This window comes from Camelus bactrianus, chromosome 31, assembly GCF_048773025.1.
Source record: "Camelus bactrianus isolate YW-2024 breed Bactrian camel chromosome 31, ASM4877302v1, whole genome shotgun sequence".
NCBI classification, from domain to species: Eukaryota; Metazoa; Chordata; class Mammalia; order Artiodactyla; family Camelidae; genus Camelus; species Camelus bactrianus.
The window spans coordinates 17,575,269-17,602,787 of record NC_133569.1 but is presented as its reverse complement, the minus strand read 5'-3'; the positions used below and the strand labels follow the sequence as shown (position 1 = coordinate 17,602,787).

General features: G+C 46.2%; 1 protein-coding gene across 10 annotated transcripts in view; it reads left to right on the top strand.

Moving 5' to 3' along the window:
• Positions 1-27,519, top strand: part of PTK2B (protein tyrosine kinase 2 beta) — a 127,832-nt gene that overhangs the window by 75,948 nt on the left and 24,365 nt on the right. For all 10 annotated transcript variants that reach the window (XR_012503445.1, XR_012503446.1, XM_045511668.2 and 7 more), the window contains 9 exons: positions 18,131-18,309; positions 18,839-18,926; positions 20,136-20,215; positions 24,353-24,415; positions 24,628-24,682; positions 25,126-25,266; positions 25,639-25,713; positions 26,440-26,541; positions 27,209-27,326. Coding sequence is in view for 8 of the 10 variants with exons in the window: in XM_045511668.2 (XP_045367624.1) it covers positions 18,131-18,309; positions 18,839-18,926; positions 20,136-20,215; positions 24,353-24,415; positions 24,628-24,682; positions 25,126-25,266; positions 25,639-25,713; positions 26,440-26,541; positions 27,209-27,326 (901 nt within the window). In the remaining 2 variants the exon portion in view is untranslated. The remainder of the gene's footprint in view (positions 1-18,130; positions 18,310-18,838; positions 18,927-20,135; positions 20,216-24,352; positions 24,416-24,627; positions 24,683-25,125; positions 25,267-25,638; positions 25,714-26,439; positions 26,542-27,208; positions 27,327-27,519) is intronic.

Here is a 27,519-nt window from a genome sequence, read left to right as displayed (position 1 = left end):
TGAGGTTGCATTTTTAAAAGATCACTTGGGTTACGTAATGGGAAATAGATTGGAGGAAGGCAAGAATGGAGATGGGGAGATGCTAGGTGACTATCGCAGTGACCCACATAAGAGATGATGGTAGCTTAGACTAGGATTGTAGCCATGGAGATGATGATGGCGATGATGGTGGTGATGGTGTCAATGATGATGGTGATAATGACGTGATGATGGTAGTGGTGGTGATGGTGGTGGCAATAATGGTGGTGGTGGTGGTGATGATGTTGATGATGGTGGTGGTCGTAGTGCAGCAGTGAGCACTTCTGAAAGCACATCATGTATATTATCTCATCAACTTCTCAGAAGAACCCTATGAAGTACATACTACTATTATCTCTGTTTTCTATATAAGGAAACAAGGTTTAGAAGATTTAAGCAAATTGCTAGTAAGCGAGAGAGCCTGTTTTCAAATCCAGGGAATCCACCTCAGAGCCTGTACTCTTAACCACCATGGTCTATGGAGAGATGTGATTGTAATCCAAGAATTTAGGAGATGGAAATGAAAGGTTTTGCTTATAGACAGGAGATGTAGGAATAAAGAAAAGGGAGGTGTCAAGAATGGCAGCCCTGGTTCAGGAGGACAGGGTCCTACTCCCTAAGATGAAGAAAACTTGAGGAGAGACTGGCTAGGGAGTGGGGAGTTCACAGGTTCAGTTTTGGACCTGTCAAGTGCAACTGAGATGCTCTAACATTTTCATGTTATGTTAAATATGTGAAAATGTTGAATAGACTGTTTGATTCTGGAGGAGGGAACTGGGCTGGAGATAGATATTTGAGTGTTATCAGCATCTGAGTGTAGTTGAAGCCATAGCTGTGGATATGTTCATCATGAAGGAATCCTGAATAATTTCATCATCCATTCTACAGATATTTGTCGAGTGCCCCCATGCACCCAGCACTGTGCTGATTATGGCCTATGGGTATCATCATACCTCAAAAGACACTGCTTTCGATGGGCTTCCAGGCCAAGGATGAGTCTGACATTGACCCTCACTAATGAGTGGATCTTTACAAACAGAGGCAAGTGCTCTGACAGGAAGGAAGAGAGGCTGTGACAGCACAGAACACAAAAGAGCTCGGTCCAAGCATCGAGGAAAGACTTTGCCATTCAGGGCCTGTTTGTAGACACTGTGCAGTCGTGTAGGTCCAGACCAGCTTCCCTGCATGAATCTCTCCTGGACCCTCCCACCCTCTGCTCCTTCCCGAGCTGGGCTCCATCCTCTGAGGGATTTTTCTACTTCCAACTCTGTATCTTCTTTTACCGTCCTCCCACACCCCATGCCAAAATGCTGCCAGCCCTTTCAAGCTTGCCAAGCATTCGTCCTTCCATAAGAACACTCCTGAAATTCTGACCCCACCATGTCACTGTGTCTGATCAAGTAGAAGCAACGGAGAATCACCCTGGCACGGTCCTCGTGGTCACACATTTCCAAAACATGTTTCCTCCCGCTACTCCATGGTACCTGCTGATTTCATTTTTCCTTTTTATTCTCAGCTTCATCCTATGCAATGTAATTGCCTCGAGATGCTGTCTCTGGGTTGTTAAAAGCTATGTAAATAAGCCCTGGCCCCTGTGCTTAGGACCCAACAGAAATTAGCCAGGTGTTGGGGAGGCTGGAGCAACGTGCAGAACGAAAAATGGATTTTGCCCCTCTTGATTTTCCATTTCCCCTTTGTTTGATATTCCTAAGAAATTGTGTTTGCTTGGGAGCTCTGAAGCGCTGTAGCAAGTGGAGGCTTCTGTCATTATGTATTTCTCTCGCATGCTAATTTGCTTGTATGGGAACGGGGTTAAGATAACACTTTGTAAACAACTAGCAGAGTGCCACCCAGACGTGCCCACACAAGGCGTCTCTCTGACTCTCAGAGCCTCTTCTTCACTCCGCTTCTCTCTCGCTCCCTCTCCCTGCTCCCTCCCCCTTCTATCTGCCACTCTTCAGCTCTTCGGGGTAGGTTGACCATATGTCCCGTTGTCTCGGACGGCCCTGGTCTACACACACTGTCCTGGAATGACTAAGGACAGTGCCCCTGACAGTCTCAAGAGAATCGTGACTCAGAGGCTAAATTATATGGTCACCTACTTCTAAGTGCTGTTCTCGCTCCTCTGCCTGCCACGGTGACTTGCTGGCTCGTGGTGTTTTCTCTCCCCTGCTGACCCCAGCTGATCCACTCTCTGTGTGGGCCCATCTCTAGCCATCCGTGGACCATCTGTGTCTCACCCAGGGCAGCCTTAAGCAGAAAATGAGGCACTTGTCTGTGATGTCCTGTGGTTCCGAAGATGCCAGTGGAGCTTCCACATCCAAAATTCTCTCCCTCTGCCTTTATCACACTGAAAAGCCACATTCAAGATCCATTCTTGTTTTTGTTCGAAAGCATCATCCCACTTAGAACCCACATTTACATCCCCGGGAGGGACAGAGACGGAGCCATCCTGTGCCCTGCCCGCCGGGTCCCGTTGTGTCCCATCCCCTCCAGCAGGGCTTCCAGGCTGCGGGGTGGCCGGCGGGTGCTGCTTGCCTGGTGTGTGAAGAGGGCACACCCAGGCCCCTACGCGGCCTGCTCTACACTTGTGCTCTCTGCCCTCCCCTGTGGATTCAGCGGTCAGACAATACAGTCCAGAATTTTCCCAGAGAGGCAGGTTTCAGATACTGCGACCCATTGTCCCTGCCCTCTACTCATTAGATATTGATCTCAGTTAATTTCAAGTTTAAACCTATCACTTAGCCAGACGCAGGATGTTATGGATTGAATGTGTGTGTCCCTCTCAGCCCCAGTCTGTGTGTTGAAGCCCTACCCCCAGTGCAATGGCATTAGGAGATGGGCCTGAGGTCATAAAGCAGGGCTCCCATGATGGGCTTAGTGTCCCTAGAAGAAGGTGAAGAGCCCAGCGCTGTCTCCCCTGCCCTGTGAGGACATGGCCAGAGGGCGGCTGTCCGCAAACCAGGAGAGCTCCCGCCACGAATGCAGTCTGCCAGCACCTCCACCCTGGGCTTCTCAGCCTCCTGAGCTGTGAGAAATAAAGGTTTGTCCCTAAGGCCACAGAGATCTGTCACAGCAGCCCGAGCGGATGAAGACACAGGGCCGGCAGCTCCATGTGGCCAGAGAGTCTCCGCCCACACTTCGTGGGCTCACGTTCTTTGTTTCCAGAACAATCTCTGAGGCCCTCTTCACATGTCTCTGAGGTCAAGACCACAAGGTTGAGGTGCAAGAAGAAGGAAATCCATGACTACCTGTCCTGGGAAGCGCCTGTCTCTAAAAGAATAGTTACCCTGGAAAGAATTAAGGAGCCACCCAAGGCCTGCCCCACCCCCACTCATGAGAACAGTCCCTGGAAACCTGAGAGAAAGGGGGTTTAGCCAGGAAACCACAAACCTACACCACAGAGACACTCAGTGATACAAAAAGAGGTACGTTCGCAAGGACTTCCTCCTTTCTGCACCCCCTCCCCATTTCCTGTGTGTGCTCAGCAGACCAGACCACCCACCACAGGCACCCAACCGTGGGGGCGAGTGCGGGGCCGCAGCACAGAGTTCTGGGTCCTCCTTCTCCATCTGTGCGCCTGGATGCCCCACGTCGGCAAGCCGGTGGTCAGGTGTCTGTGCTGACGTTTCTATTTTTAACCTGACGGTTGCGTTGCTGAATGTCCTTGTCAGGTACAGGCTTTTTAGCACATCCAGATGAATGCTTTCAGAGTGATAACTTACATTAAGTTTCATTATTTTGCTCTTTAATCACTTTTTAAAAGTTACCCCATAGGTGTGTTGAGAACTTGGAGCTTGTATAGTTGTGGTGTTTGTTTCCCACGCCTGCCATAACACATGACCACAAAACTGGTGGCTTAAAACAACAGAGAAATGTCCCCTCGCAGTTCCGAAGGCCAGAAGCCCCATAGCGAGAGGTCAGGGGGCTGAGCTCCCTCCAAGACTCTGGGATGGAATCCTTGCTTGCTTCCAGCTTCTGGTGGCCCCAGGCTTCCTTGGCTTACGGCTGCATCACTTCAGTCTCTGCCTCCGCCTTCACATTCCTTTCACTTCCCTCTGTGTGTCTCTCCTCTGTGTGTCTTCTCTAGAAATTGTCTTGCCACGGAATTTAGGAGACCCCCAGACAGACCAGAATGATCTCATCTTGAGATCCTGAACGTAATGGCATCTGCAAAGACCCTTTTTCCAAATGAGGTCACCTTCACAGGTTCCAGAGCGTGGACTCATCTTCTGGGAGCCACCGTTCAAGTCATGACAGCCATCAGTTGGGATCACAATGGCAGCTGCCGGTACCCCCCGTTCAGGTGGACGCAGACCGTGTACACAGGACACAGGGATGTGCGAGCGCTTTGCACACATAGGCACACCCAAGGCTCAGTGTCAGGAATTGGCCACGGAGCACAGGCTGCTGAAAGCCTCTCACTTGTCCCTGCTTTTTCCTGGGATTCTCAGTTGCTGGGCAGCCTGTGGGCTGTCTGCCCCGGCGTGATTCCTGTGACACAGCCTATGTGACACCACAGTCTGGTCCCTGGTCACGCCCCAGGTGATTGCATCCAGTCACATAGCTTGAAATTCTAATTTTAACCATTGGTGCCCAAATTCGCAAACTTTATCTCCAACCACCTCCCACAACTCCATTCACACGTCCACCTGCCTGCTGTCCCCACAGGCCGCCTAACCTTCCATGCACAGAATCAGCTCAGAATCCTCTCCTAAAACTCTGCTTCTCCTCTAGGCTTTCCAGCTCTGTTAACTGCAGCTCTGTTCTTTTAGTTATCGTACCTCAGGCTATCAACCTTGGAGTCATCCTTGAATTCTTCCTTCCTCTCCCACTCTTTATCCATCAGAAAATCCTGTCAGCTCTACCATCAGACCATGTTCGGATCCTGAGCAGTTCCTTCTCACCACCTCCACTGCCTCTACCCTGGTCCAGACCATCAGCATCTCTTACCTGGAAATAACACATTCACCTCATAACTGTGTCTGCCTGTATCCCACTGTGGTCCGTTCCACAGGCAACAGCCATGGTGAATTTTAAAATACAGGACAGTCAAAAGGATGTATTTAAGGTATAGCTCAGGTTGTATCACTGCTCTACTTTAAACTCTCTGATGTCTACGTTCTTCACTCAAAATAGAATTCAAAGTCCTTACCTTAGCCTGCAACAGGGCTCAGCGAGCAGTGCGGCCTACAGTCCAAATATGGCCCACTGCCCATTGTTGTCAATAAAGTTTTATTGAGACGTAACCATGCTCACTTGTGTATGTATTGTTGATGATACTTTTGAGCTGCATCAGTAGAGCTGAGTAGTTGCAACAGGGACCATCTGGCCCAGAAAGCCTGAAATATTTACTACTGGCCCTTTACAGAGAAAGTTTGCTGAGCCCTGGCCTGGCCCTTCCGACCTTTCCTCCCATTTCTTTCCTCTGTGTCACCCCACCTCAGCCCCACTGGCCTCTTCACAGTTGCCTGAACGTGCTGAGCACATGGGGCCTCGGAGATGCCCACCTCGGGGCCTCCGTGCAGTCTGGCCCCTTTTAAAGAGGGCTCTTCCCCCACGAGTCCACCCCTCTCCCCCTTACTTCCTTCAGGGATCCATTCAAATGCCCCCTTATCAGAGAGGACTTTGTTGGCCACTCTGTGTGAAACAGCAGGCCTCCCCTCACACACCCCCCAATCACTCTGCGGCTTACCTGCTTTGTTTGTCGACTTGGCGCTTATCAGAACCTGAGATAACGTCATGCTCGTTTGTTTCTCATTCACCCCCAGTAGAAAACAAGCCCCATGAGAGAGGGATGCTTTGTTTCCCCAATTTGCTGAATTAATTAATGAGTAGTTACCTAACGATGGATGGATGGATGGGTGGATGGATGGATGGATTCCAGTTTATAAAGTCAGCAGAGACTGGCTAGAATTCCATATCTCAACTCCAGTTTCCAGCAAGGGAGAGAGAGTTTCGGACTGACCTGGTGTGGCCAGGGGGCAGTGTCTTGGGTCAGTGGCGTTAAATGCCCAAGAGGTGCTAGGAATAGAGCAAAAATAGACTGGTTCATGTAACCACCACTGCAGTCTTCCCAGGTGAGGCAGATGATCTGGGTCACCAGAGGGTTTTAAAAACACCAGTTGTCCAAGTCCCATCCCAAATTCACTGAATCAGAGGCTCAGGAGTACGGGGACCAGTCACTGCCCCAAAGGAGCCATCTCTGCCTGCAGGATGCCCGCTTGGCTCCCACTCCTTGTAGAAGGATTATCAGCAAACACGTGGGTCGGGGGGAGCCCCAGGGTATGAAGCCATGTTACGGAGTCTGAGAACTCAAAAGATACTCAGTCTTGAAGTGTCTGTGAAGAGTGACAGGAGAAGGCTGGATGGGGCAGAACTGAAGACGGTCTGTCGATGGGCATCGGGTGGTTGCAGGGGCCACCAGAGTGATCCCATTTCCCTCATCCCAGCAAATGACAGATTGTATAGTAACTGCCTTTTGTCAGTCTCTAAAGGGAGATGACCTCTTGGAAAATGAGGCCAATGTCGTCTTCTCCATTGTCTCCCCAGTGCCTACATAGACACAAAGCAGGCACTCAGTAGATGTCTGTGAACTGAATGAGCAAATGGATGAGCTGACGCCTGCAGAACACAGCTGAGCCTAGCATCTCCTAGATCACTTGATATAAAGGCCAAATCGGAAGTGGACTGGAAGGAAGTTTGATAACTTCATAAATGATAAAGTGCAGGAGGATTAAAAGAATTTCAGCTGGTTTAAAATAGAATTTCCTGTATACCCTTGGGCAAGTCACCTGACCTCCCTAAGTCTCAGTGTCTTCATTTAAAAACAATCAAATTAAGTGATCTCTGCATTTACTTAAGGCTCTCAAATTCCAGTCTAAGTTTTATGAGCTTAGTAAACAGGTCAACTTTTGAGTATCTGTAGAGCTGTCGATTTTACTCTGGTGGTTGCATCAGCGAGGGCTGCTTTCACGTATGAGCTTCTAGGATCTAGACAGCAAAACAGCTGTTCAACTTAACTTTCATCAAGACCTGAGTGAATTTTGGCCATTCTTTCTCCCTCTGGCCCTGTGACCTTGACTGTTGAGTCAGCATTTTAATTTTAGAATCTTGTATTTTACAGGGAGTTTATTCATCTCTTAAAAGTGGAGCCTTACAAGTAGGGCATGAGGTCTGCACCGAGTAGGGCATGAGGTCTGCACCGAGTAGCGCATGAGCCAAGTTCACAGGCATAACCTGTGCCATCTGTCCAAGTTGGAAGCTGATCTCTGCTCTTGTCCTTTAGCTATGGATTTTTTATGCCTAATCTGCCAAACTAAGTCTAATATAATAGCTAAACTTAAACATTTATTTTTTAAACACTTTTTCATTGAGTTATAGTCATTTTACAATGTTGTGTCAAATTCCAGTGTAGAGCACAACTTTTCAGTTATACATGAACATACATATATTCATTGTCTCATTTTTTTTTTGCTGTGAGCTACCACAAGATCTTGTGTACATTTCCCTGTGCTGTACAGTATAATTTTGTTTATCTATTCTGCATATGCCTGTCAGTATCTACAAATTTTGAAATCCCAGTCTATCCCTTCCCAACAGCCCCACCCTTGGCAACCACAAGTTTATATTCTATGTCTATGAGTCTGTTTCTGTTTTGTATTTATGTTCTTTTTTTTTTTAGATTCCACATATGAACGATCTCATATGGTATTTTTCTTTCTCTTTCTGGCTTTTAAACACTTATTTTGGAAGAGATTTTTTTTTTACAAGTATAAAATGAATATATCAAAGAGACATGAAAGAAAAACTATAAATCCTTATCTCTCATGAAAGTAGATGCAAATATCCTCAACAAAATATTAGAAAATCAAATCCAACAGTATGTAGAATAACTACAGATTTATTCAGTAATAGTAATAGCATTTTATCTAGCACTGTCTTGGGCAAGGCACTATGCTCAGCTCTTGACTGATGTTTTATTTAATCCTCACAAGAACCGTATGAAATAGGAAAATTTTTATATTTTACGAATGAGGAAACCAAAGCAGAGAGGTTGTTTTGCCCAAAGTCACAAAGCAAATCAGAGACGAAACAATTTCTGACTCTTAAGGCCATGCTCTTACCCACTACAATATATGAAAAAGTTCAAACACAGGAAACCCAGGTGAATACAATCATGTACGCGTATATTCACACACACCCCCAACCCAAGACAACACTGTTAACATTATAATGCATTTCATTCTGGATTTGCTTATTTCTAGTTCTATAGCTGTCATGCTCTGTGCACGACTTTATACACTGCACCTCCCACTTATGGTAATAGAAGCAGCTTCCAAAAGTGATGACAAGCTCTTCATACAATTTTACAAGCTAGTATATAAACCCTGTGTGGTCCTCCCATCACTTTCATGGCCCTTTTCAAACTGTTTGGATTGATTGCATATTGCGGCTTTTGCTGTTTTTAAAATTGCGACAGTGAGTTTCTTTGTATACAGGGTATTTCTGTATTTTGAATCATTTCTTCAGTTTATGCTTTGTCCTAGTCAGCTCAGGCTGCCATAACAAAATGCCACAGGCTGGGGGGCTTTTAAGCCCCCAACAGAAATTTATTTCTCTGAGTTCTGAAGGCTAGCAGTCCAAGATCAGGGTACCAGATCTTCTGATGACAGCCCTCTTCCTGGCTTGCAGGCAGCCACTTCCTGCTGTCCTCACATGGTGGAGAGAGAGCTCATTTCTCTTATCTCTACTTATAAGGGCACTAATCCCATCCGTGAGGGCTCCACTCTCATGACCTCATCACTTTTCAAAAGCTTCACTTCTAGATACTGTCACATTGAGCATTAGGGCTTCAGCATATGAATTTGAGGGGAACACCAACATTCAATCCATACCATGTTCCCAGGCAAAGAACTAAGTCAAAGATATGAACACATTTCAGGTTCTTGATACAACACACATATCCCTTTGGTGTCTGTCCTTGCACTAGGATGGGAGCTCCCCAGGGCTGTTCAAGTCATTTAAAAAGAAGGCTTCTGGTTGCCTTTTCAACCTGTTTTTGTGCTGTCTCAGAGTTTTACTTCCTGTCCCCATGTGCAGCAGAAGGGCAGAGGAAGGAGCCTGCCACTGTGAGCTTTGCCCTGGGAACATGAAACCCTTTGTGGCATTCATGCTCCAGGCAGAAGGAAGTCATTTTTCTCTGCATTATTTCTTCCTGGCCAACTTCTCCATGGCCATGACCTGACGTCCTGAAAGGCTCATTCATCACACGCCAGCCGCCTGTTGCTGCTGGTGCTGGCTTCGGCTTGGAAGCAGTCTCAGATCCCTTTTCCAGAGATGGCTTTCCTCAACCATCTGTACGGAGCTGAAGGGCTGTTGGAAGTTACTGGCAACCACTGTTCCCCCTCTTCCCTTGGCCACTGCTTAGGCAATCACTCCATGGGACTGGCTCCAGTTCCCAGGGTACCAGCTCCCACCCAGGCAGGGCAAGTCAGAGGAACTTCTGGCCAGGGACCCTTAGACTCCATTCCAGGTTCTCAAATTTATGTCTAAATTGCAGACTTGCTGAGTTAATTAATCCAGCTCCCCAGGATTGCTTGACCCTTGAGCCATGTTCATCCCATCTCTTTTGTCCACCCATCATGATAGTAGCCATCAATTCTTGAGCATCTATTCTGTGCTAACCACGAGGCTAAGCTCTCTGCATGTCTATAACTCACATAAAGCTGGCCAGCTTGCTTTCCCCTTGAAGCCAGTCTCAGTAGTAATCACATTCCAAAAAAATAAAAAAATTAAAAATTAGTCTGACGTCTAAAACTAATTGAAAATCAATTTGAATCTTTACTGTCATCTCTTTGGGGAAAAATATCACTGAAAGATCACTTTCAAGATAAATAGCAAAAATTTCTTAACATTTTTATAACCATTTCTTAATATCCAATTGGGTTGGCTGCTGTCCAAAAATATCTTTACTTGAATTTTTGAAATTCCTGAAATCCAGCCCACAAAGGCTCTTATCTCTCTCCCCTCTCTTGCTCATTGCAAAATCCATTCTTTTTCTTCCCTTGGTCACTCTTTACTGTCATGTCGTTTCTAAAAACCCAGCTACTAAATGAAATATGTTTAATAAGCTCAAGAAAAAAAAAAGAAGCTTAGGTGTTTCATTTAAAAAAAAAAAAAAGGTGAACCTGAGAAAATCCTGAGACTACAGAGATTACTAAAAAAGCTATAAAATGTGACTGAGGTAACAGGAAAGACTATCAGATCAAAGAAACAGAAAAAAAGATGAGAGACAGCCCCATACATATAGGCGCTGAATGCTGGATATCCTGGTGAAACCAATTTTAAGCCATACCTCACACTACATCCAAAAATCAATTTCAGATGGGGAAAAAGCTGACTCAGCATTAACAGAAGAGTGAGAAGATCGAGTAATAAATTTCTTGGGGATAGTTTGGGGTCTTCATGCTATTTGATAAAGCAAATAAATCAACGTCAGCCAAGCAGGAAGAAAAGCCTTAGAACTCCCACTGTTTGCCAGAAACTCGAAGCTGTGAGCCATGGGCTGTCGAAGGTCTGCTGTATAGTAGTCCTCGTGTGGGTGGAAGGGAAGGTTTTCCTGGAGCAAAAAAGAATCCTGGGCGTAGCTCAATAATAATTGATAACATTAAGATGGATTTTTATTTTTCTGTCTTCTTAAGTATGGCAATTTCATGAGCAGGTAAACATCTCCTACTGTTGTTTTTAAAAGCGATTTATTCATAGAGAAAGAACTATGGACCCGTTAATGACAGGTGATGAGCCGTGGGCAGAGGGCTGATTTTGCTGCTCCCACCATTTGCGTGCGAAGCTGCATGAATGAGGGAGAAGACGCAGTAAATGGTGAGGGAGGAGGCGTGGCTGATGCAGACGCCTCCGTGGTGAGATCATGTCAAGCCTCAAAGCGTTTTCTTTTAAATGGATCCCCCATTCCACTCTGTCCACTTAAGCCACTTTCTTCCTCCCACCCTGTGAATAGAAGCTTCTTGAGATGAGGGCTCTGCGTGTGCACTGGGGCTCCTGTTACGCTTTGCAGCGAGCATATATCATAGATAGTTCATGATGGTTTGAATGAAAGAACCATTGAGTAGCTTCATATGACAAGGGCAGAGAACAGCAGAAAGGAGGCTGTGGCTCGGGGAGCTTGTCATCCCACTAGAACCACGTGTCAGAACTGGGCCCACACCTTGCGCTTCTGTGACTCCAAAGTTAGTGCGTGCTCTTTCTGTGTCACCTGTGGTTGTCAGCTTTGGTTCTCCCCAGGTACGCCTGGAGGGTGGGCACACTTTGCAGTGCAGTTCTGACCAGTGCAATTGTGGAGCTAGCACAGAAGTCGCAGGTTGAGGGCACAATCCTCCTCAAGGCACCCCTCCTAGACCCCAGTCACAAGCTCTGTGGTTCCCAGGCCACCCATACTTTTGACAAACTGGCTACAAATTTAGGGGTTTCTGTTACCCTCTCAGGTTCAATAATTTGCTAGAATAACTCACTGAACTCAGGAAAGTGCTGTATTGATGATTACAATTTTTTTATGAAGGATACAAATCAGAACCAGCCAAATAAAGAGACATTTGGTGTGAATTCTGGGAGGGCCCAAGCATGAAGTTTCAGTGTCCTTAGGACATGTCACCTTCCAGGTACTCTGAACCAGGAAGCTCACCCCAGCTTCTATGTCTAGAGTTTCTATTAGAGTTTAATGAAGTAGGTGCAATTGATGGATTGATTGGCTCATTGGCCAATCAATTTGACTCAGTCTCCATCCTTCCTCCTCTCCCTGGAGGCCAGACTGATGTCACAGGACTCAATGCTCCAAACCTTTAATCACATGTTTGGTGTTTCCAACAAGGCCAGGCCCCATCCTAAGAGGATTCCAGGGCCCACCCAGAGTCACCTCATTAACGTAAACCTCCACGTGGCCCGGTGGGACCCATCAGGAATAACAAAGACACTCTTATTGCTTAGGAATTTCCAAGGGTTCAGAGGCTCCCTTCTCAGAAGCAGGACAAAGACCATCCAAATTCTTTATTACACAACATCCTTCCATCAGTAACCAGCAGGGCAATGGGGGTGGTGGGTGGAGGAACCATTTGGTAAAGCTCCCTCTCCCCAGGAACTTCAGCTTTGTTCCTGCAGGAAGAATGTCCCCTGCCCCCGCACGGGTAAAAGTCCGCCCAGTGCCACGCAGCCTCCCAAACTGTGCATTTCATGTTCCGAAAACTCCCCCCCCCCAATTCCTCCTTACCTGAAGCTGAAATCAACCTTCCTATGAAAATCTGTTGGATGAAGAGTCTCTTCATGAATTTCCACCCCGAGGATCTAGAGTTAACCTTACCTGACCAACCCTACAACAGAAACTGGTCGGTTTTTAGAAGGAGACCCGGAAGTAATTTTGTACAAGTTTACGCCCTGGAGAGTTTCACCAACTGCAGACCAAAGAGCTAGATTCAGTCTGGCCCCTTTCAGAGGCTCTGAATGGAAGAGAGGCTGCAAGGCCCTGCCTGGCCCAGCCAGAATTTCATTTGTCCATTTGATATGGTGCCTTCACTTCTCATGTGGCTGAGAATCTCCCTCCCCACAGTCTCTCTCTTTGCATTTTAAAATTATTTCAAATTTATATTTTAAAAAATGGAAAGAACAGTAAAAAGAACTCCCATATCACCTTCACCCAGACTCCCCAGTTGTTCAAATATATTATTGGCGATATTTAGTAGCTCTGTCTCTTCATAAACACACACACACACACACACAGACACACACACACACAGACACACACACACACACACACACACACACACACAATAGGCCCATTGTCATTATTCTCTTTCTGAATTATTTAAAAACAAGCTGTAGCAACACTGCACCATCACTAAATATACTCCGGTGTTTATTTCCCCCACACAAGGGCACTCTCCTGCAGAACTATACTGCGACCATCTGAATCAGGAAGTCACCATTGCTGCAAACACCACTACCATCCAAACCATAGAGCCCATTTAAATTTCACCAGCTGTCCCAACAATGTCTGTTTTTCCTGTCTGGTCCAGGAACAGGAACACACAAGGCAGTTAGTTGCCGTATCTCTTTGTTCTCCTCTAATGTGGAAGAGTTTCTCCATCTGAAAGAGTTCAGGTCTTCTACTCTATCAGTCTCCAAGGTGTCAGGACTAGACCCAGCATGAGCTCTTGGCTGAGGTATCTCAGAAATGATGTTGTGCTCTTCTCAGTATCAAGGCAAGAGGCACGTTCTGTTTACCTTGTCCTAATGCTGGTGGTGTTAACCTTGACAACCTGGTCATTTGTGTCTGCCAGGTTTTCCTTTGGATTTGATTAGTGTCTGAGGGAGATACACTAAGACCACATCAATACCCTATGCATCATCAGACCTCCACCCTCTGGCTTTATTATCCACCAATGAATCATCCCTGAACCAACCAACATGGAGTTTGTTGCCAAGTGGTGATTTTCTCTCTCTTTCCTTTCTTCTACATTGACTAGTTAGCATTCTCCTACAAAGAAGAGCATCCCCTTCTCCTCCATTTATTTATGTCTCTCTCTTAGATTCTATTTTGTTCCGTGGGTGGAATCCATTCCCCATAATTACATATCTTAATGCTTAGGTTCTCCCAGACTTGGTCCATACCAATCTGTTTAAGTTGGTACTGTTTCCTTGCTATATATCCTCAACAGTCTCTAAAAACTTCCTTTGTTTTTCTAGCACAAAAAGATATTCCAGGCTCTTCTAGTACTTTCTTTGCCCTAGCCCTGGAATCAGCCATTTTCCAAGGAACCTTGAATCTGTTTAGTGGAGAAGGGTATTTGGAAAGTAAGACTGGATGCTTGATATGCAATTGACTATCAGGGTGTCTTTGGTCCTCTGTAAACAAAGCTCTATATCTTTCTCTTTCTCTTTCTCTCAAGCCATAAGTTCTGACCAATGCTTCCAATTTCAATCCCTCACCTAAGGATTCTCTCTAGCCTTCCCTTCCCTCCATATTTTAAGTACTTTCTCCAACAGTAAGAAACCCACGCCCCATCATCCTCAATCTATTTACTCCTTCACTCAGTCCCCTTGTATGTGACCAATCTTCTAACCCCCCCAGACAACTGCACCCCTGGCTCCACCTCCTTTGCTCTCTTCCTGCCTCTGCAGCCACTGCCAAGCCCTTACTACTTTGACCCCTGGCCATACCACACCTTCAAGGCAAGGAAAAAGAAAAGAAGATAAAAGGGTGGAAGAAGAGGAAACCAGTTTTGTTTTGTTTTTCCAATCTTTCTTTGTTTTTACAAAAGCACCAGAATCTACAAGAGATTTGCTGTGATAAAATAATGCTGAGGGTTTTTGAATATTTTCCTTGTGCCAGGTTCTGTCCTAAGGGGTTTTATCTAATTTAATCCTCCTAAGACCATTCAAAATAGATACTGTTATTCTCCACGTTATAGATGAGAAAATTGAATGCAGAGAACTTAAATATGTTGTAAAAGAACAATTAGCTATGCAGTGCACGGAGCGCTATAGGAGTCTGACATGCCGGGTTATGCTCATGGCTATTCCTGTGTTGCTGGCTTGCTGTGACTTGAAGGGAGCTCTCTGCTCCCTAACCTGCTCCCATTTGCAGATTAGCAGAGAATGCAGATTTGTTTATTAAAATAACACATAGATTCTTTAAAGGGTGGAATAGTTTGGCTGGACTAATCTTCCCACAGATAACAATGCTAAAATCTGGACAAAATTAAAAAATCAAATTCTCCTGAAGGCTCTGGAGAGACCACAGCAAAGGAGAAGCTAGGGGAAAATCTGCTCTTGACAGCTGAACTGCTAAGAATTAGATTTGCAAATCTGTAGCTCTTGCCTAATGGCGCTTTCCAATCTGGTTCGGGCTGGAAGGGCAGAAAGCAGCAGCCTACTGGTTTGAGGTATCAGAGCATAGAACTTGGGGCTGCCAGAGAAGCCAGAAGATTGAGGAAAGTCCTGAAAAAGAGGGAGCCACAGAGAAGGTGAACACCAAAATAGAAAATTTAATTTTTTTTAATGTTAATTTACAGAAATATCAAAATGTATAAACTATTTAGGAACAAATTTAACAGAAGGTTTGTAAAATCTATACACTGAAAATTACAAATTACTGCTGACAAACATTAAAGAAGAGCAAACTAAGTGGAGAGATATACCATGTTTGAGGGTTGGAAGACTCAATGCTACTAAGATGCTAATTCTCCCTTGCTAAGCAATATATATTTAACACTATCTCCATCATAATTCTGCAGACATTTTAAATAGAAAGTGACAAACTGATTCAGAAATGTAAATGGAAATGCAGAGACCCAGAATAGCACAATAATCTTGGGGAGGAAATGGTGGAAGGCTTACACTATTTGACTTCATCTAGATCTCCACTAAAGCTACAGTGATGCAGACAGTGTGGTTTTGGCATAGTAAAGACAATGATCAGTAGAACAGAAGTGAGAGTCCAGAAATAGACCTAAACTTATATGGCCAGTTGATTTTGACAGAGATAGCAAAACAATTCAATTGGGAAGTGAAAGTCAACAACCAGTGCTGAACAACCATAGATTGTCATAAGAAAAAAATGCATTTTGATCCCTACCTCACACCAGACACAGAAGTTAATTCAAGATTAATCACAGAGCTAAAGGTAAAAGTTGAAAGCTTATAAAAGAAAACAGGAGACTATTTTGATCGATTGGAGGCAGGCAAAGATTTCTTAGACAGGATGCAAAAATCACTAACCATAAAAGAAAATTTTGATAAATGAAACTTTATCAAAAGACACTGTTAAGGAAATAAATAATAGGCACAGTATAGACCTAGAGGAAATATTCATAAAACAGATTACTTTTATCTAGAATGTATAAGGATCCCCTACAACTCAATAAAAAAAAAAAAACACAAAAGTGAGCAAAGGATTTGAAAAACTACTTTACAAAAAAAGATATATTAATGGCCAATAAACAGGAAGAAGTACTTAATATTGTTAGTCATCAGGGAAATGCAAATTAAAAGCACAATGAGATAATATGCCTACCCACTAAAATGACTAATATTAAAAAGACTTATAATACCAAATGTTGGTGAGGATGTGTTGTAATGGACATCTCATATATCACAGTGGAAATATAAAATGGGATAATCTTGGCAGTTTCTTACAAAGTTAACCATTCATCTACCTTTGACCCAGTCATTCCTCTCCTAGGTATTTGTCCAAAGGAAATGGCAACATACATACACAAGAAGACTTGTATATTACTGTTCATGGTAATTTTATTTACCATAGCCCCAGATGAGAACTAGTCCAAGCATTAGGGGAATGAATAATATATACTAAGTGATTCCATTTATTTGAAGTTCTACAACAGGCAAAACTAAGTAAAGGTGGGAGGGAAATACTGTAGCCTAGAATTGGAGATGGGAATGTGCCATGAAGCTTGACTGAAAAGGGATATGAGGGACCTTTCTGGGGATCTGGAAATATCTTAATTGGTATGTGGGTTGCACAGGTGTATTTATGTGTCAAATTGTATAGCTAAAACTTGTGTGTTTGAATTAATACAAATTTCACTATGAAACAAAAACTGTGAAAATTGTTAATAGTTGAGTGATGATTGAGGAGTAGATCGTGTTATGGAAGAAGCAAGCATGGCAGAATGTTGGCAATTGTTGAAACTGGGTACATGGGGGTTTATAATATTATTCTACTGACTTCTGCTTTCTTCATATATATTTTAGATTTTCAATAATCACAGGGGTGCCAGTCCTGGGGAAATTCAACATTAGTTATATAAGTTTCAACTTGGACAGGGAAGACTCGATAAGTTCAAAAACACTAGAGTCTGGGACTCCAGATGGGGAGTCTAGGTGGGACTGACATGGGAGCTCTGGATAATACAACGAGATGACCTAGTGAACAGAGAATTACAGAGGGTCAATGGCAAGAGAAATGGGTGGAAATACAAAATTGTCAACTTCACAGCCTTGAACTCTCCCTCTTCTTTGTGTCCCTCTCACTGTAGGTACCATTGTTCACAGCCTTCTTCCTCATCCCAGGACCAAAGTTCTAATTCCTGTGCTGACTTGTTAGAACTGTTAACATTTGCATTCTGTGCCTCAGTTTCCCCATCTATATCACAGAGCAATAACTGACTGCTCCAATAAGCATTTGCTTTCCTAAGAGGGATGGGATTTTTCAAGCTTAGGGTCTTCTACCTTCTCAATTCCATGGAATTGAAGAGGGCTGGCAGGAGGCAGAGCTGGACAAAGACATGTGGGTGCCTAGGCAGAAGAATAACTGGGTGTTCCTTCAAAACAGTACTATTTTAATATTAGTTAAGCATTTTTTTAGTGAAAATAAGAAGCTGATTTTCTTCTTAAAAAATGGTGAACCTCTTTTTTTCAATTGATTACGTTTGATTTACTAAATTAGACAATGCCTCCTTCATGGGAGGCATGTTACAAACCTAAATAATCTAGGGCCACTCTTCCTCCTGATCAGAGAGCAGCCCGGTCTAGTAGAATTCCTCAGAGTCTAGTGGCCCAGGATTCAAAATCCTAGCTTAATTCCATGAGCTGTGTGACCTCCATCAGCTTCCTCATCAGCCAAATGGGGATGTTAACACCTGCTCTCCTGTGTAGTGCAGATCCAATGAAATAATATATGCAAAGTGCCCAGGAGTGCCTACTCCAGACCCTCAGTAATGCTGGCTGACTTGGAAACCATTCAGAGAATGCTTCTTTCATGGTGGTTGCTCAGTAGTTATTAATCAGTTTGATTGGAATGAAACGCAGAAGCACAGAATCCATGCTTTTTGCCTCAGTGCATTTTTCTCCTCTCTCCTCCCAGTTCCTCCATCTCTGTCTCATTTTGCCAACCTGTCCATTCATCATATAGAGCCTGCTGTGTACCATGCCTTGCACTAATTCCTAGATAAGCAGAGATGAAGAGGACATTAAGATGGAATCCCACCCTAGAGAATCACACTTCTGGGGGCTGCGTGAGGACTGTGGGAGCCTAGAAGGGGGCCGCCCCTGAGTCCTGCCCCTCTCTCCTCCCCTATAGGAGGTCATTGCTTCCATCCTGCTGAGCGGACGGATTGGGCCCAACATCCAGCTGGCTGAGTGCTATGGGCTGAGGCTGAAGCACATGAAGTCGGACGAGATCCACTGGCTGCACCCGCAGATGACAGTGGGTGAGGTGCAGGACAAGTACGAGTGTCTACACGTGGAAGCCGAGTGGAGGTAGGAGAGGAGGCCTGGGCTCTCAAATGGGAGGGGAGATAAGTGAGGTATGGGGAGGCCCTGGGAGGTCCTTCCTTGGAGCACTTCCCGACTTCTGAGAATATTTTGGAAAATCTGAGTGGCATTTTAGGTTGGTGCTTCTGCAGGATCCAATGCACGTATTTGCCAAGCACATGTGGGCTCACAGTGCATCCCCATCCCAAGACAGGTATCTAGGCATATCCCTAGACAGGATGCTGTTGGTGCTAGAGAGAAGGAGGAACAGAAGTGCAGAGAGGAGAGAGAGCCAGACCAAGGGCTGGTCTGTGAACCTGAGGAGAACAGCTGCTGTAAGGGAGAAGAGATGGAGAGTCAGGATTGACCACCGCATGCTGGCCAACTATCCCTTTGTCCTCTGTGGTCCTTCACCCAACCACGGAGGAAGGAAAGAAGGAGCAAGTCCTGAATGGGTGGCCAGGAGCTCCATGGGCAGCCTTTTGTATAACCAGCTTCCCTGTATCGACCAGAGAGTCTAAATTTCCTGTCCCAGGTATGACCTTCAAATCCGCTACCTGCCAGAGGACTTCATGGAGAGCCTGAAGGAAGACAGGACCACGCTGCTTTATTTTTACCAACAGGTAAAAGTATTTTATCTTCTGGTCTCCTGGGTCATATGACCATCCTCTCCTGGGGAGATGGAAAGACAAATCTTAGATTTTGGAAGTCCCATTCCGAGAAACATCTCTTGGGAACATTGCTTGGTCCTTGGTCAGCTGCCCAAACATGCTTCCCTCACAGCTAAGGGCTGGCTAACCCCACCGCATATGCACAGCTCCTCCTGGACTTTCCTAGTGGCTCTTTGCTGCCCAGGAGTGCCGGCTTTACAGCAGGCAGGGCAGGTCCAAAGGGGAGGCGGTAGTCTCAGCGCACAGGCTTGGCCGTCTGACACGCCTGGTGTCTAGCCCAGCTCTGCTACGCCCTCACCTGGTATCCCTAGGGATTTAATTTACCTGCATGAGGCTGTTTCCTCTTCTATAAAATGGGGACAATAATAAGAATATCTACTCTATAGGGCTGGTGCGAGGACCAAGCGATAGCATTAGCGGTGCTGGTAAACCAGTTCTCTGATTTGTAGCACCTGCCAATGTCCGTGGTGTTAATTCTCCCACCCTGCCCTATTTCAAACCACCAATACATCAACTGACACACAAAATTTTGGAAAACTTAATAACCAGCTTCCATGAGCTGTTTGGAGCTGCTCACCGCACCACTGGCTATAACGCATGTGAGGTGCTCCACGCATGACCTGGCGGGGAGTGAGCGCTGCATACACGGGAGCTGCCATCAGTATTTTCTGTCTGGCCTGAGCCTCCCCTTGTATTTCCCCTCTGTTTTACTGGAGACCAAGTGAGCCTTTTCTTGTACAGTGGTTGGCATCTGTCACTGCTCACCAGCAAGGCGTTGGGTAGATTACTGACTCCTCCTCAAATTCCCAGTTTCCTTATTTCCAAAATGAGGAGCTGGGGAGGGGAATCTGAACGTCCCGCCTCGTGGAGCCGTGAAGGTGCTTCAGAGACCCAAAGGCCCCAGCCCCCGGGGGCGCGATCCCCACCCTCACTGCCCAGGCATCCAGAGGGAGGCAGAGGCAGAGCAGAGAGCGAGCCCCCCCCCCCCCGCTCCTGCTGTTCATCTCTGGCTATGCATTTGTGCATGGTGGGGCGAGAAACAGCTCAGGGCAGCAGGATGGTGTTCAAAGCACACACGCACCATCTCCTGGGGCCTCTGCTCATCTCAGGGGAATGGGGAAGGAGGGCAGGAGTCTCAACCTTGGCCTTTCTCCCTGCCAGCTCCGGAATGACTACATGCAGCGCTATGCCAGCAAGGTCAGCGAGGGCATGGCCCTGCAGCTGGGCTGTCTGGAGCTCAGGTATGTGTCCTCGAGGCCTCTCCAGGGAGGGTGCCTGCACCTCCCCTCCTGTCCTGGGCTCTTGGCCAGCTTGGACTTTCCTCCAGAGTGGGAAGAAAGAGAGGGTATATGAAAGCTGGAAGGGGACAAGTTGGGGCTGACAGAGGGTAAGTCCCTGAGGTGCTCACTGTCTGGTCCTTGGGAGAGAAGTGCCAGCTCCCTCTCTGGTCAGTGTCCCCTGTCTTCCTTTGGTTGCCACTGCTCTTGCCTCCAGGCTGCCAGCATCTTCCATCTCTCTGCCATTCCAGTGATCCAGTACTGCTTCTTTGAGCAGTAGGCTTGTTTCTGGGAGATATTTGAATGTTGGGAGTTCCATCTGTGCTGTTCACTGCTGTATCCCCAGCTCCAGTGGGTGCTAATAGATATGTACAAAGGTAGTAAATCATCCAGGGATGCTTGTAAACTTACTGTGTTTGGGAAGTGACAAGTGTGTCTACAGTTGATCCTAATACAAGGCAGAATGAAGTATGTACCAAACAGATGTGCACTCGGGAGTCAGCAATCCTGCCTGAGGGCATCAGGAAGAGGGCATGTGAACTAGCCCAGGAAGCAGAATAAAGATGCCAAGGGGTGAGGAGGGGTCGGGGAGGGTATAGCTCAATGGTAGAGCGCGTGCTTAGCATGCATGAGGTCCTGGGAGTTCCTTGCGGCTGGATGGGGGGCTGTCTACGAAGTTTAATTAATTACACTTGCCCTCTGTGCCTTCCAAGACCACCTCAGCTCCTACAACCAGCATCACATCTTCTCCTCTGAAATTGGCCAACTCAGGAAAGCCCGCCTTTATCTTTCTGTTTGTGGATCTCATATCCAGGACCCCAGTGTCACTCTGAGACTCCGATCTTTGGAGTCACTGTCAAAATGTCATCACCTAGTAAAACAGTGCCGTAGAGAAGACCCATTAGCATTCTATTTCATGTTCTTTCCTCGAATCATCCCCAAACTATTATCGGTCATCATAATAATGACTCATTATTTAGCATGGGCACTGGGCTGCACACACTGGAGGACACGGAGAGTCATCTGACGTGGCTTCACTTACAGTCTTGTAAGAAAGCAGACAATCTCTGCTGTCTTACCAGGATCATTCCAAAACCCATGCTTATTTTATGACAGGGATGTATTGCTTCACACCTCCCTAGTCTGAGGAACAAGAGTCAGATAAATGTTCTTATTCTTTTTTTTTAAACATCTTTTATTGATTTATAATCATTTTACAATGTTGTGTCAAATTTCAGTGTAGAGCACAATTTTTCAGTTATACATGAACATATATATAATTAATTGTCACATTTTTTTCTCTTTGAGCTACCATAAGATCTTGTATATATTTCCCTGTGCTGTACAGTATAATCTTGTTTATCTGTTCTACATTTTGAAATCCCAGTCTATCCCTTCCCACCACCCCTTCCCACCCTCCTTGGCAACCACAAGTTTGTATTCTATGTCTATGCATCTATTTCTGTTTTGTGTTTATGCTTTGTTTGTTTGTTTTTAGATTCCACATATGAGCGATCTCACATGGTATTTTTCTTTCTCTTTCTGGCTTACTTCACTTAGAATGACATTCTCCAGGAACAGCCATGTTGCTGCAAATGGCATTATGTTGTCAGTTTTTATGGCTGAATAGTATTCCATTGTATAATTATACCACTTCTTCTTTATCCAGTCATCTGTTGATGGACATTTAGGCTGTTTCCATGTCTTGGCTATTGTAAATAGTGCTGCTATGAACATTGGGGTGCAGGTGTCATTTTGAAGTAAGGTTCCTTCTGGGTATATGCCCAGGAGCGGGATTCCTGGGTCACATGGTAAGTCTTTTCCTAGTCTTTTGAGGAATCTCCATACTGTTTTCCACAGTGGCTGCACCAAACTGCATTCCCACCAGCAGTGTAGGAGGGTTCCCTTTTCTCCACAGCCTCTCCAGTGTTTGTCATTTGTGGATTTTTGAATGATGGCCATTCTGATTGGTGTGAGGTGATACCTCATTGTAGTTTTGATTTGCATTTCTCTGATGATTAGTGATACTGAGCATTTTTTTATGTGCCTATTGATCATTTGTATTTCTTCCTTGGAGAATTGCTTGTTTAGGTCTTCTGCCCATTTTTGGATTGGGTTGCTTGTTTTTTTCTTAAGTCATATGAGCTGCTTCTATATTCTGGAGATCAAGCCTTTGTCAGTTTCATTTGCAAAACTTTTCTCCCATTCTGTAGGTTGTCTTTTTGTTTTACTTATGGTTTCCTTTGCTGTGCAGAAGCTTATAAGTTTCATTAAGTCCCATTTGTTTATTCTTGCTTTTATTTCTATTACTTGGGTAGACTGTTCTAGGAGAACATTTTTGAGATGTATGTCAGATAATGTTCTGCCTATATTTTCTAATAGGAGGTTTATTGTGTCTTGTCTTATGTTTAAGTCTTTGATCCATTTTGAGTTTATTTTTGTGTATGGTGTAAGGGAGTGTTCTAGCTTCATTGATTTACATGCTGCTGTCCAGTTTTCCCAACACCATTTTCTGAAGAGACTGTCTTTATTCCATTGCATATTCTTGCCTCCTTTGTCAAAGATTAGTTGACCAAAATGTTCTTACTCTTAAGGGTTGACCTTGGAGGTACAACTTCTGTGATATTAGGGAAAGGATGTGGAAGAACCTATTTGGTCAGCTTCATAGAAGATTTTCAAGCCTATCATTTTTAAAGTTGAATACAAAGCTCTTCATTCTCATGGATTGTTTTAAAGTTGACTTATGACTATTTCTCACCAAGAGAGATAGATACATTTCCGAAAATCAGGCATAATGCAGAATTTTCCAAGACTGTGATTTTTTTTTTTCTGAAAAGCTTCCAGCAGTCTACCCATAGATCATGGGCTAGAGTCTCTCATCCTATTCACATCATTAATTGTGTCACCTGCCTACAGATATACAGTATCTGTATATCTTAAAAAATAAGTGTGCTATATGCACAAGATACACGATTACCAAGATGAGTCCTCAATGCACTCAACTCATATCAAGGAGCAACTGGGCATAGTGATGAAGAGCAAAGGATCTGAAGCTGGGCTGCCTGAATTTGCAATCTGGATCTTCCACTGACTGGGCAGGTCACTTGATCTCTCTGTGCCTCACTTCTTTCATCTGTAAAATGGGAATGATGATAATGGTAACAACCTTATAGGATTGTTGTTGAGAAGTAAATGAGTTAATGTGTTTAAAGTACTTCGGGGGAGTGGGTCTAGCTCAGTGGTACAGTGCATGCGTAAGGCCCTGGGTTCAGTTCCCTCTGTGCTTATGGTATCGGTAGCATAAAATATGCCCAGATATGCATAAGGACACATGGTTTAAGGGAAGCACTGAATCACTCTAATGTACCATCAAGAGTGGTACAATGTCTGCAACAGTTGAAGAAATTACTAGACACAGATCCAAACAGGGAAGGGAGGATAACACAAAGGGGGACATTGGCTCTTTGGTCTCTACCTAAATGATTGTTATAAACACATAGTACACAAAAATCTCCATCAAGAAATACATTTTAAGGGAAAATAAGACTTAGAGAATATGCATAAAAATTAATAGATGTTACTCCTGGTGGTAGGATTATGGATTATTTTTATTTTGTTCTCTTGTTCCATACATTCAAAAGTTTTCATGTGTGCTACATTTAATAATTATTTACATACACACATATAATATTTCAGAGATAGCAAATGAGGGGAAAGGAAATCACAAAGGGAACCCAGAGCCTGAAGGTGGAGGTAGATATTCCTTAACTGATAGCTCAAGTGTTGGCTGCTTTGGGTCATTTAGTTTTAGAGACCCTGATAGAACCACAATCTTCCCCTTCTGCCCAACAACTGGGTAGTTCCAGAGCTGGACCTCCCAGAGCAAGCTGGAGTCTTTTCTAGGGAGGAAATTTGTGGGTTTTCTTTTTCTTCATGGCTTTCTAAATATTGAATTTTTTAACTCTCCTCTTTCTCCTTCCCAGTGGTTCCCACATCTGGCAGGGGAGGGGGCTTCTAGGCCAATGTGTGGGCATCAGGTGACCCAACTCTGACAGCCTCATTCCCCAGCCATCAGCCTCTCCATGGCTTCTCTTTCTCCAGGAGGTTCTTCAAGGACATGCCCCACAACGCACTTGACAAAAAGTCCAACTTCGAGCTCCTGGAGTAAGTCCTGGGACTGGCCCCAGCCTCTACTCCCTTTTTTCCTTCCTGCCCTGCTCTTCCTGCTCACCCCCTACACCCGTCATCCCCAGACCAGAGCCAGGCAGAACCAATCTCCCTGGTCCTCAAGCCCTCTCACTGTTCCCAGGTTGGCCAGAAGTCCTGGGTTGGGGAATGAAGTGGAATTTAATGCTGCTTTTCTCCACTTCTTTCAGGAAGGAAGTGGGGCTGGACCTGTTTTTCCCAAAGCAGATGCAGGAGAACCTAAAGGTGAGGAAACCAGCAGGTGAGGGGCCCAGGGAGACCCTCTTTGTGTCCTCCCAGGAGCAGAGCTCAAGGGATGAGGCTGGGGATACTCAGGGGAGCCAGGGTGTTTGTGCTGCCTTGGGCCATCTGGTCATAGGACCACTCCATCCATCCAATGGGCCCTTTCTGTGGCTGGGAATCTGGAAACCAGCATCTGGTTCCACACCGGAGCCTAGTTAGCTTTGTGGCCTGAGCCCTGGGGATACCACCTCCCCTGCATCCTTCGCAGGGCTCTGGTGAGCTCCCTTGAGACAACAGGTATGTGTTTTAGGCAAGAGAGCCCTGCTCCCTCATGGCAGAGGCCTGGGGATGGTCCTCAGGCAGCGGGCAGGCTGGCATGACATCTTAGGGAAGGAATCAGAGCTCATAGGAGCAGCACCCGCTCACTGCTGACCGTGTCCCCCCAGCCCAAGCAGTTCCGAAAGATGATCCAGCAGACGTTCCAGCAGTACGCCTCGCTCCGGGAGGAGGAGTGCGTCATGAAGTTCTTCAACACCCTCGCCGGCTTTGCCAACATTGACCAGGAGACCTATCGCTGTGAACTCATTGTAATGACATGCCCTCTTTATTCTCTCCTGGACCCGAAAGGGGGCCATGAGGCCAATTCAGGGCTGGGGGGGCTGGTCAAGAACAGGATTTGCTTGCTTGTAGGTTCTGTAGCCCTGATGCATCTGAAAATGCAACTAATGTTAAGCCACTTGCCTGAGAAAAGGAACTGACATCTTGGCTCCAAATCTGGGGGATGGGCAGAGCTGGCAGGGTGTTGGGAGCGGGTCATCTGCATGGCAGCGGGTTAGGATGGAAGGAGCTGGAGGGCCCAGGAGACAGTGGCCTGTGTCTAGCTTAGTGAGCTGTTTTCAAACTTCTGAAATATGGGTGGGTAGAGCTGGGGCAACAGCCCGTCTCTCCTTTTAATCCAGCAAGGATGGAACATTACTGTGGACCTGGTCATCGGCCCTAAAGGCATCCGCCAGCTGACAAGTCAAGATGCCAAGGTACAGAGACAGGGGTGGAGGTGGGGCCAGGCCGCACCCAGCCCTGGGCAGAGCGGTCTTTCCCTTCCTGCCGCCCCTACCCTCTCCTGATCCAACAGTTCTTCCTGCCCTTTGCTGAGATCAAAGAGGCGCTCGGTATGGGTTGCTGCAGAGAGAGTGTTTGGGATAACGGAGTGGGGCAGACGGTACTTTACATCCCTGGGACTATCCCCTGCACAGAGGAGGGGGCCGGGGGCGCTCAGGAGGAGGAGAGAAGGACGTGACTACTGCTCTTCTGGCTCAGATGAAAGGGTTACTCTTTCAATGGCAAAATGGGGTGATCATGTCCCTGGGAGACCTGGGTCCAGTCCTGGCCCTACCACCAACTTGGCATATGACCTTGGGCAAGTCCTGGCTCTCTCTAGACTTATTTTTTCTTCTACCAGAGGCTTGGGCAAGATGATCCTTCTAATCTTTTATTCACCCCCACCCTCCCGCTGTTTTTAATGGAAGTACTAGGAATTGAACCCACGACCTCATGCGTACCAAGCATGTGCTCTACCACTCAGATACACTCACCTCCTTGATCCTTCTCATCTTAATCTTCTTTGATTCTCTCTTCATCCCCTGAGACACTCCCAGTCCCCAGTTCTTCCTTGTGCCCCACTTCCAGTCCCGTACTGATCAACCTGCACAGCCTGATCCCAGGAGTGGGATGGTCTGAAGGGCCCCTCTCCATTCCCACAGCCCACCTGCCTGGCCGAGTTCAAGCAGATCAAGTCCATCAGGTGCCTCCCGCTGGAGGAGGGTCAGGCGGTGCTGCAGCTGGGCATCGAAGGTGCCCCCCAGGTGAGCATCGGTGGGCCCCTGAAAGCTCTCAGGCAACAGGGTACAGCTGCGAGTTGTGAGTTCCTGCTCAGGCCAGCCTGGCCAGGGCTTCCTTGGCTTCTGAGATCTTGTTAAGAAAATAGCACCTAATTCTTAGACAAGGTAGCTGATGATAAGTTAAGGAAAATATGTCACGAGATTAAGTTAGTTTTTAAAACGTCAGGGAAAAAGTTGGAGGCGTTTTTGAGGAGAGAGGTGACCAGAAATCAAGGTACTGATCAGAGGTCTAACTTTGAGCAAGTGAACAATGACTCAGAATCAAGACCTCAGGGACCTGGGGCTTTTTGTGGGTGGAAGAGTCAGAGAGACCTCAAGCTGCAAACAGATTGTCTCTCTCCTTTCATTTGTCTGCCCCTAACCCCACTCCCTCTCTCTTCCCTTTTCGGTTTCTGCTCTTGCGTGCTGAGCACCTACAAGGCATGTGTCAGACCTGAAAACTGGTCCTCCTAGAGTGCAGGGTGGTCAGTTGAGAGGGGCGATGAGAGCGCCCCCTGGTGGCGATGAGGAAGGCAAGCCGAGCTCCAGGAGAAGGGCTGATGGCGCCCCGCAGGGGGTGGGTGCCAGTCCTGTGGGGTAGACTCTAGCCAAGGCTCTGGGGTCTCACCCTTGGCTGGTCTCTTCCCTGCAGTCCTTGTCCATCAAAACCTCCTCTCTGGCAGAGGCCGAGAACATGGCTGACCTCGTAGACGGTTACTGCCGGCTGCAGGGAGCGCACAAAGGCTCTCTCATCATTCGTCCAAAGGAAGGTGCGTTTCTGCTCGAAGGTAACCTGGCCCGGAGGGCAGACAGTGGCCCAGCAGAGCCAATCCCCGCCCCCTAGCAGAAGCTAAGCCACGTGACCGATGTGTGAGCTTTGCCAGTAGGGGGCAGGGGAGGGGCGCACCCAGCCCTGCTGGCCCCTTCCTGTGGTCTCACCCTGGGTCCTCAACCACCGGCCCT